This window comes from Paramormyrops kingsleyae, chromosome 22 (assembly GCF_048594095.1).
Source record: "Paramormyrops kingsleyae isolate MSU_618 chromosome 22, PKINGS_0.4, whole genome shotgun sequence".
Classification (NCBI taxonomy): domain Eukaryota; kingdom Metazoa; phylum Chordata; class Actinopteri; order Osteoglossiformes; family Mormyridae; genus Paramormyrops; species Paramormyrops kingsleyae.
In genome coordinates, this window is record NC_132818.1 from 2,554,896 (window position 1) to 2,564,578 (window position 9,683).

General features: G+C 46.8%; 1 protein-coding gene across 3 annotated transcripts in view; it reads right to left on the bottom strand.

Moving 5' to 3' along the window:
• LOC111854060 (trinucleotide repeat-containing gene 18 protein) overlaps positions 1–9,545 on the bottom strand; it is a 50,008-nt gene extending 40,463 nt beyond the window's left edge. Inside the window, exons 1-2 of one of the 3 annotated variants that reach the window (XM_072704582.1) lie at positions 9,070–9,545; positions 7,486–7,706 (exon numbers count right to left, since the gene is read on the bottom strand). In XM_072704582.1, coding sequence (XP_072560683.1) covers positions 7,486–7,693 — 208 coding nt within the window. In that variant the 5' untranslated portion in view covers positions 7,694–7,706; positions 9,070–9,545. Of the gene's footprint in view, positions 1–7,485; positions 7,826–9,069 lie in introns of all 3 variants that reach the window. The other 2 variants (XM_072704581.1, XM_072704584.1) reach the window with 2 other exon arrangements.
• Between the last annotated feature and the right edge of the window lie 138 nt (positions 9,546–9,683).

Genomic DNA, 9,683 nt, shown 5'->3' on the forward strand with positions numbered 1-9,683 from the left:
CAATGCAATATATACATACCCTCCCTAGACACACACACACACACACACACACACACACACACACAGCATGGAAACCATCTCTCAAGAGCCAGAGGGATCCGAAGAGTGTGTTTGGTGCATTGCTAGCAGATTTAAACAATGCATAGTGGTCTTTTTTATATAGAGAGATATGGGGGGGTAGGGGGGCATTTCAAAAAGCCCACAAACAAACCAGCAAATGGCACCGGGACCTAAACACACCGGCAGCTAATCCCCAGTTCACAGCTTCCTAAACCTGCATCAAAAGCCGTTAAGAGTCACTTTTCTATAACTGGCAACCACCCACATCACATCACCTTCCAGGGATAACAAGCATGCCCCCCCCCCACACCCCAGTGTCACAAAGGCCTGTATAATGTCACAGCTGCCACTTCCCAAAAATTAAATGACTACGTGTTCTGCAAAACCACAAGTACTAATAAGCCTCGGCCTCCCTTACCCAATCAGAGGCTGTCGGGTCCACGATGTCACCAAAGACTGCAGCCTAAGGGAGACAGTGTGGGACCCAAGGTGGTTTCTCCAAAAAGGAGTAGCTCAGTGCAACGGCTCTCGCAAAGCCTTCAGGATACCCCACGCCAGGCCCGGCCGCACTCACCGTCTGAATGCCTCCTAAAACGCTTGGTGCGAAATTACAGTGTAACAAGCCCGTGTGTGTGAGCTTCTCTCGGCAGATGGACCAAGGTGCACCATTTAATCCACTCCATGCTGCAATTACTGATGAGAGGGTCTGACTGTCTGCTGTGGCTGTTTCATACATACACAGACCGACAGACAGACACACAGAAACACAACTTATGTTCGCCATTAATGACCAACAGCGGAGACGGCAATTAGCAAAACCACGGCAACGAGCTGTGACAAGACCGGGATGTGCCCAATTAATGCCAAATTGGGGGCAAACCTTAAACAATTATTCAAATTATATATATGTATATGTACTGGAAAAGGCGTTTATTGGCAGGGTGCTCTGAGCGGAAACAGCCTGGCAGCCACAGCACAGAAAGGGGGCGGGAGGGGGCGTGGCCAGGGGGCCGGCCAAAGGTTTTTGTGTTTATTCAGTGGGAGGGACTGTCCCCAGCCCCACCCCTGGCCTGTCTCCTCACCCTCGGCGTAGTCACAGTGCGTCACTCACAGACAATAGGAGGGGCCACATCTGCCCCCAGCTCCCCTTTCATCCCCCACAGCCAGTCACCACAGATAACTGAAGGACCTCGGGGGAGACCCCAAAGCGGGTATGTCCAGAGGTGAGAGATCTCAGGATTGGGGCCCCCCTTCCGGCATAAAGCCAAGCTGCACCCCCAACAACTGTCAAGCCATCAAAATCGACATTTACATCAGCGTGTCACATCTGGCAAGCAGAGACCAGTGCCCCCCCTCCCCCAGAGCAGGACACAACCAGGCCGGCCAGAGAGAATTAGCATAACAACAAGCAAATGAAGAGAAGCACATTAAAAGCTGCTTATCGAAGCTGCCCAGCGTTCAGCACAGGCCCATGGGCACTGCCGTTCGGCAAAGGGGGGGCGTATGCAGGTCCCTCCCTAACCCCCTAAAAGAGCCTCTCAAAAAGGCAGCAGTCAGTACAGCAGACGCAGCCAGACGCGCTAAAGCAGGCCCCCCAGGCAGCCTCTTAGCCAGCATACTTTGCCACACCCCCGTGCCACCGCCACAACACGACACCCGGAGAGCCTCGGGAAGTAACCCCGCCGCTTCCCACACGATGAAAAGCTGTGAGGTCAGTGGAAAACATGCGAAGCTCACAGCATTGCACTACTAGCTATTAGGAAGGAAAGAAATGTCATATTACGCCTGTGCTGTTTCAATGAGAGAAACTGCCTGAGGTGCACGTGTGTGTGTGTGTGTGTGTGTGTGTGTGTGTGAGAGATGTGCGAGTGCTGCTGTGAGTCCATCCTTCCGACCTCTTCCCCCACCTCCCAGGCCGCTCCATCACCATTTCCACCGACCGCCCACCCTGCCAGCCACGACCGCAATGCCCCATTCAGGCAGGAAGAGGTTTCCACGTGCCAGGCCGTGTCGCACTGTCCCCCCCCCCCCAAATGCCTTGCCCCCATTCCCCCACCAAGCCGCAGGCAACTTGTGTGTTTACTTTACAGGTCCCTCCCTGTTTTGAGGCCCAGGCCCGGCCCCCTCTTGCCCATCACGTCGGGAAGGTTGAGACGCCCGTGTGCCTTTGAGAAAGGCAACCGCATGAGCCTCCTGAGGGCCTCATCAATAATAGAGCCTGTGGGGTGGGGGGTGGGCTGAATTAGGACAACACGCAAGGGAAATATCCAGGGGTGGGGTGGAGTGGGGGGTTCAGTGATCCTCGCCGGACGGTAAAGCCATTGTCAGCCTTTAATTGTGGCTCTTTTGAGATGTCACCGCTTGCAGCTGAAGACCGTGACAGAGCCCTTGACACGGAGTCAGACACTGAGTCCAAGCCTCACCTAGTTACCTCACAGGCTGTTCTCTCCTCTCTCATAAAGGGGTGGGGTGGGGGGGGGGGGGCGTGAAGGAACACGGCACAGAGAATGCTAGACTCCAAAACGACTCCTGGCCAACGGGGAGAACTGATAGAAACACACAACCCTGCCATCTTTATTAAGCTCTTTCTTGGAGGGGGGAACACATTTGGGCTAAAGGTTTATATTCACGTGCTGGTCCGGAATTTTTTGTTGGGGAAGGGGGGGTGGGCGTCAAGCTACAGGTCACCCCTCTCTGGCTGAAGCGTTGAGCTGGTGAGCTGAGGTAAGTCTCTCTGGTTACGACAGCAGCAGTCTGCCACACTGCAGCAACTGCATCCGTCACCCACTGAGAGGGCGGGGCTCAGCTGTGAGGATGAGGTGGTGTGATAAGGCTTCCGGGGGGGGGGGGGGGGGGGGGGGGTGGCAATAACAACAAATTCTCAAGTTTGCATGGCTGTCTGAGGGTGGGGGGACTTTCTTCAGCCCCTCCGCAACCACCTAAGATTAAAAAAGCACCCAAATGATTTGCCAAACCACAACTGAAAGCCACAATCTCCAGACAAAAGGACAGTCTGTAGAGGTGCCCTCTGATTGTCAGGCTGCTGTGTGCATCAGAGCACAGCCAGCAGGGGGCAGCGCAACAGGCCCGCACCTAAGGGATGCGGGATCACCGCACCAAACCCAAGCCCATCTTTACCCTTCCCATGCACGCAGAAGGGAATACTTGTAGTCCCATTCATTATAGTGCAACAGGGGGGCATCTTTTTGGAAAATTTGAAGGAAAATGAGCGTAATTAAATAGGGTCATTCCCTTTAAAATCAGGAAGCAGCCAGGTAACCATTCACAGCAGGTACTCACACATGGCATAAAGTCCACTTCCCCAATGCAGAGCATCAGAAAAGCCTCAATGTGCACTCGCACGCTCAGAAAAGCCTCAGTGTGCACTCGCACGCTCAAATAACACACATTTAAACCAATAACAGCAGGGGTACCTACCAATAAGAAAGTGGATGTTAAAACAAATCACGGATTGGCAACCGAATGGTGGGAAGACACAGTAGGTGAACATTTTAAGGCCTCTAGATGAACGCTAACCATCATCTGTCCCGGGGGGGCACAGAAACAGGGGGCTAAAAGAGTTATGATGCAGTCAGGAGTAAAAGTCACCCAGAAAGGGGGGGGGGGGGGGGGGGAAGAGATAAGATAACGAAAATGCATTCGCTACAAAAATGGGCAAGCTCAAATAAAAGTAGGAATGATATTACTAAGTGAAGAGACCTAAAATAAATATATATTATATATATATAGATGAAAATCAGTCATCCACTGGCATAGGGTTAAAAGGAGGCTGGATCTCTAAGTAAAAACAATTATCTAAACTGACCACTGTTGCCCAAGTGACAAATTAGGAACGTATTTATTAAAACTGGAGCCTCGTTTCGCCGAAAGGCGGCCAGGCAGACGCATGAGCGACATGATTATCCGGCGCGTCTGAAGCCCTGGGTGTCTGCTTGCCTGTTTAAGTCTCTGCTCCGTGCAGGAATTAAATCAGCCGCAGCAACATATTAACAGGGCACTGCGGGACGCGCTCAACAAACGCGTGCCACGGGACCGCGGGCAGGCGTGGAGATTCACCGATAGCCCCGCGCTAAAGACCACCCCGGGCACATGAAGACAGGTGATCTTATTTTAGTTCCATCACGAGAAAGAGTCAGCTATCGCTGTTTGTCCCGGTATTTTACAACAACCATTTTTTACAGAGTTCTAAATGCAGCGCAAAAATGCTACGGAAGCCCCGCCTTCCTCCTGACACGCCGCCCCCTTTATCGGCAGGTCCTGTTTTCAGCCTGACGGAAAGTAAAAACCTGCAATCATCCAAAACGTTACACTCTCCATTCCCAACCTGCTCCCCTCACCGCACACAGCCAAATCAAAGTGAGATTCACTCTTCCACCATGTAACTCTGCTTGCTTCTATTTCCATCTCAAAACGGCCCGTTCGACTCAAAGTCACGTTCTTTGTGCACAAGTGGTCTCGGAAACAAAGGTCCAAGTCCGCAACACACAGTCAGAGTGGAAAAAAGAGCGGATTAGCAGTGGAGTTTCAGCAGATCGTATGGCTGATCCTAAGCGGACATTAGGAGCAGAGGGAGTTCTGGCATGAGTCGGGCCTGTGCAGCAGTGCTGGGACCCCTGCATTATAAGGGAGTGGCCTGTGCGTCCAACACTGCACTGAATCCCAGGTCTAAGAACCAGCCTTGGTGACACCGGAACTGCAGCCATGCTAACACAACCTGTCCTGCTCAATTTTAATGAGTCTGACCATGCTTTCCAGATCAGCAGCAGATTTCAGTCAAAAACACCTGGAAAGTTATTTACCGAGCATAACCTATAAGCACTAGACCTTCCCTTCTGATGGCCCACATCCTCGCCACAATCTTGAGCCCCACGCACAGCACAGGGGCCAACCACCCTATCAAGCACCATCAGAACCAGAGATGAAAACTGCATGGGCCCGTCTTTAAAGTTCAGTCTAGACACGGCTGCATGAAGCACCACAGGGTCCTGAGGAACCACAAGGGTCACAAAAATGCTGGTTTACACCCGCAAGCAACTTCAGTATGAATAGCAGGGGTGAAACGTGAGGGGGGGGGGGGGGGGGAGTGTGGTGTGAGGGAATAACAGTGAAGTTAATGACATGCCATACACACACACCCCTCCCCTCCGAAGCATCACAGACCCTCTTACTTCAGCGGAAATCCGTTTTTTATTGGCCAACAGGCAGTGTAGTGCCCACCTCGGTAACATGCTGAACTCTGAACTTCTCCATCAGTGACAGCTATAAATAACCGTTTTCGCGACAGTATATTACTTCGTGGGGTGGGGGGCAGAGAGAGACAGTATATTACTGGCCGTGGAAAGAGTGGCTGTGGTCTGTCCACGTAGCGGCACCAGCGCCAGGCCCGGCAGCGGGGCTCTACGGCAACGGGGCTCTACGGCAGCATTTCGCGCTCTTAGGCAACGCGGTTTTTTCAAGTTTTGAAAATTACACAACTCCTCAGTCACCAGGCGGCTCAAAGGCGTGAATCTGCGGTTTTAAAAGTTAAACAAATATCATCAGAGCAAAACACCGGCTCATCATTCTTCCCGTGATGCAACATGCTTCAACTACTGGGGGAAAACGAGCAATGGACCGGGGTGAAAATTGTTTCCGCATTCTCGTATTTGGTTATTTTCGTTTTTGTTCTCCCCACAACGAAACATTCAATACAAATTACTATGTATTCCTCCATTACCGCCCTCCTCTCTGGAGCCACAACCTTTCCTTTACACTTATAGGCTGGAGTATGAAACGCCGACGACGTCGTTTGAAACTATACTACTAAGGGAAACACCAAGGGTATTAATACAGAATAAACCACGGTGAAGAATCGTCCATGTGACGCACAAACTACCGGAACCGAAATTTCACACCAATTGGTGACAGTCAATTGCAATCATGTCAGTTCTGAAAGAAGCACCGAAAGAAAAGCGCTTAAACCGAAAAGAAGGACCGAAAAGAAAAGCGCTACCCTGTCGTATCCATAGAGCCCAAAAACATATACAGAAATAAGACTCAGATACCGGAGAGATTTATCATTAATATCCCCTGTCCCGCAAGCTGACCCCGCCCCCCAGACTCTGCTGAAAATACGGCCAGTATTTTAACCTTTATTGACCGTTGATCCAGCTGGGGTCATCTTCACACTTTTTCTTATACCACTCTTTAAATGCACTTCCCCTGAGCTAAAAGTACGTGCGAAGTGGCAGCAGGAGCGTCTATCCGCATGGCAGCAGTAAACAAACATTAAACAGTGAAATTTGGACCGAGTACCGTAACACAAATTTCTAAAGACCAGCCAACAGATGGTTTACGCAAAAAGCCATATAAACGAGATTGCCCGTAAACCAGGCATTTCGGGGGGATTTTTGGAGATACTCTGAAGCAGATATATCAACAGCAAAGTGACAGATTTGGGACACAGTGGGCCACTTGAAACTTCGGATAAACCCAACTAACTGTTCCTAAATGTTTAATTTAACACAGACCCTTAAACGATCCAGGGTCCTTCTGACGGAAACACAGCATTAAGGCTGTCAGATTACTTCAGACCATTTTAGATGGTGCTTACAATAACGCCTACGCTTACCACTTAAACGTCAAACTGTTTGCCCTGTATCCAGAGCGATTTTCTCTAAATTATATTTTAAAGATGACCGCAATCGAAAATGACGGGTAAAGTATTCCTGATAAAACAAATAAGATCATCTGCGTTATGCCATTTCCTCGAATATGTACCCGTAACTTCACTCACATCGCACCTAGTCCACGATATACTAAAATAAAAGCGGCCGCAATAGACATTTGTATTACAAACTGTGCGGATTAACAAATCGATGACATTTTTCAAATCATCCACATTTTCTTTTCGGTTTCTCAAAGATCTCAATACAAGCAGAGAATAAATTCAATTCTTTGCATAGGTAGCACAGACGCACAAGTTCGGTTGGGGTTGCGGGTTATGCAATTCATAAAATGATTCACTAAAGGAAATAATACTCTGTCAGCCTCCCTTTAAGTACACAAAAATGAAAGAATTCACAGATAATTACTTATTGTAATTTACAGCACTTGAAGTCGGCTGCATAACTGGAAAATCAAATACGCAGATACCTGCATTTTAACTTAATGCGTAGAAACACAAGTTTGACACCAATCCACTTGTTTTGCTCGCTATAAATGCAATGCATTCGCAACATTCAGTAAACTACACAACCAAAAGTAAATATACAGTCATGAAAGAACTCCAGACATATCGTTCTTTTTCGTGACTGTGAAAAAGCAGTTATCAATCGATTCCTCTTTCAATTCCCTAGATATACTTTAATTTATTAAAATATACCAGCATAGAGCGCATTTTAAGTAATAAAAATAAATACTTACCGTGATGAGAGTGGAGGTTAATGGCAGTTGGCAAATATTTTCCAGTATATAGATTCGCCGGGTGCCCCGCGCCTAAGTGGCCGGAGGACGGAGGTATTCTGCCGGCTCCAGCGGCCGCACCGAGCCGGTGCGACTCCATAGCCAGCCCCGAAAGCAAAGGAGGGGGTTCGTGAACTGATCTGGGGGGTCCGAAATCTCGGCCATCCATTATACAGACCAGGCTAACGTGATAAAAGAAATATTCCGATCAGAATTTCCCCAAAAAAGAGAAAAAAATCCACCGTTAAACAGTCCCGACATATCCCGGTACATCACTCTCTGTATCCGGCATTTTGCTGCCCTAAAAAAAGAAAAGAAAAACTAATGAACATTTTTCCACAATAAACGAAAAACGACGACAAAAGAATTTCCAGTTATATAACACGACAATCGTAATAGGCGTAGGAAGACAATTTTTTTTAAGTATTTTAATATACGTGTCCTCGTCGGCATTAAGAGTCATTTATGTAAAGCAGATTATTTTTTTCTCCAAAAACAAAATATTTACAATATGCCATATAAATTCTTAACCAAGGTCCAGCCTTTAAATGCTACAGAATAAGCGCTTCGCGTATAACACGATCCTTTCCCTTTTACACAGTCTAGGCTTAATTTACCTATTGAGAATTCGTTCATTTCGGTTTTTATATAAACCAAACCTGCAACAAGACTGAATTTTTAAAGCAAATTATATATGGTGGCGTTATCATTAGAAGTGTACACGAATTGTTTTTTCATTGAGAAGGTGGATATCTCAGCTAGACTGCAATCGACATTATATAATATTATGTATAAATAAAAGGTATAGAAAAGATTACCCTGCATTTTGAAACCGGATTCACTGCTAATAAATGCAGATTTCGTAGACTACAGTTTGCGCCGGTTCGTATTTTTTCGTGTTTTGCAAGCCCCCCCCCCCCCCGGACACACACACACACACAAACAAAATTGCTAACTGATGATTCCGAGAGACTAAAGCACATGCATACAATAAATTAAGCAGTTTAGTTGTTTAGAAAGCGCCGAAGGCGGTATTTATTATGTTAAGATAACTGCGCGGAGTTCTTCAAAAAGCACTAAAATACGTAACAGTTCAAAAGAACTAATAAATATATCAGAAATAAAGCCAATATTTCGCTTTACTTTTCCTAAAAACAGGACTTAAGCGGTTAAGTAATGCTGTTACTAGACCTATAGTCAGCTTTTAAACGGGTTTTACAATAAGCAATACCGAGAAATTATCCTAGATTATCCAGTCAATGTTTAGTATTTTCCCCAAAATATACGCTAAAAAATCTACCTCCTACTCATCGATGTCCATTTCTACAGACAATTCGCAATGGTCCATTGATACATTTCAACACAATTAAAAGTAACTCGTTAACAACAGCCACAAAACGTGACTGTTTTTTTCACGGTTTCCCTTATTAAAAATCTATCAACGCGACATAGCGATAAAAACTGCAAATCAAAGCGAATCCCAAACCCCAGTTTTCCCAAGTACGCCGGCTCATATGCGACTCGTTTGAAACTTTTTAAACTTACCTAAGAATATACGAAAAAAAACTTCTTCAAAAGAGACGTCCCATCTTGAAAAGGCCTGATCCTCACAGAATATCGATGATATATTTTGCAATTTGCAAACTATTCTCAGAGTCACGTTCCATTTTGTAAACAGTTGCCCGCCTTTTTAAGATACTATGAAGCATTTATAACTGTAATGGTTAATCCAAGGGTTTTGTTTTACAAAACGAGAGCGTTTTACTGTCGTAAAACACCGAGTTCTTCCTTGAAGAGGCGAGCCACACTTTTTAAAAAAAAAACTAATGCTTATGTTAAATCCACAAGTCTGCAAGAAAAAAATTGGATACTCCATTTACAGACCATCCGCAGATAACATGTAGCCCAGCACTGAGTATAAAAAAGACCCTTGCAAGTCCCTCTCTGTAGATCTCGGTAAACTGTTAGGCAATGAAACAAGCATTGTTTTACAAGCTCCGCCTCTTTCAGCCCAGCCAGACAAATTCTGCAACGGCGCCAGCGATTGGCCAATTCAAGTGCCGATCATTTCAATGTAAACACTTTGGCTCCTCGCCAGCCCTATAAAACCAATTATGGACCAAGGAGGCTGTACTGTTTCAAGGTACCCTTCCTTATAG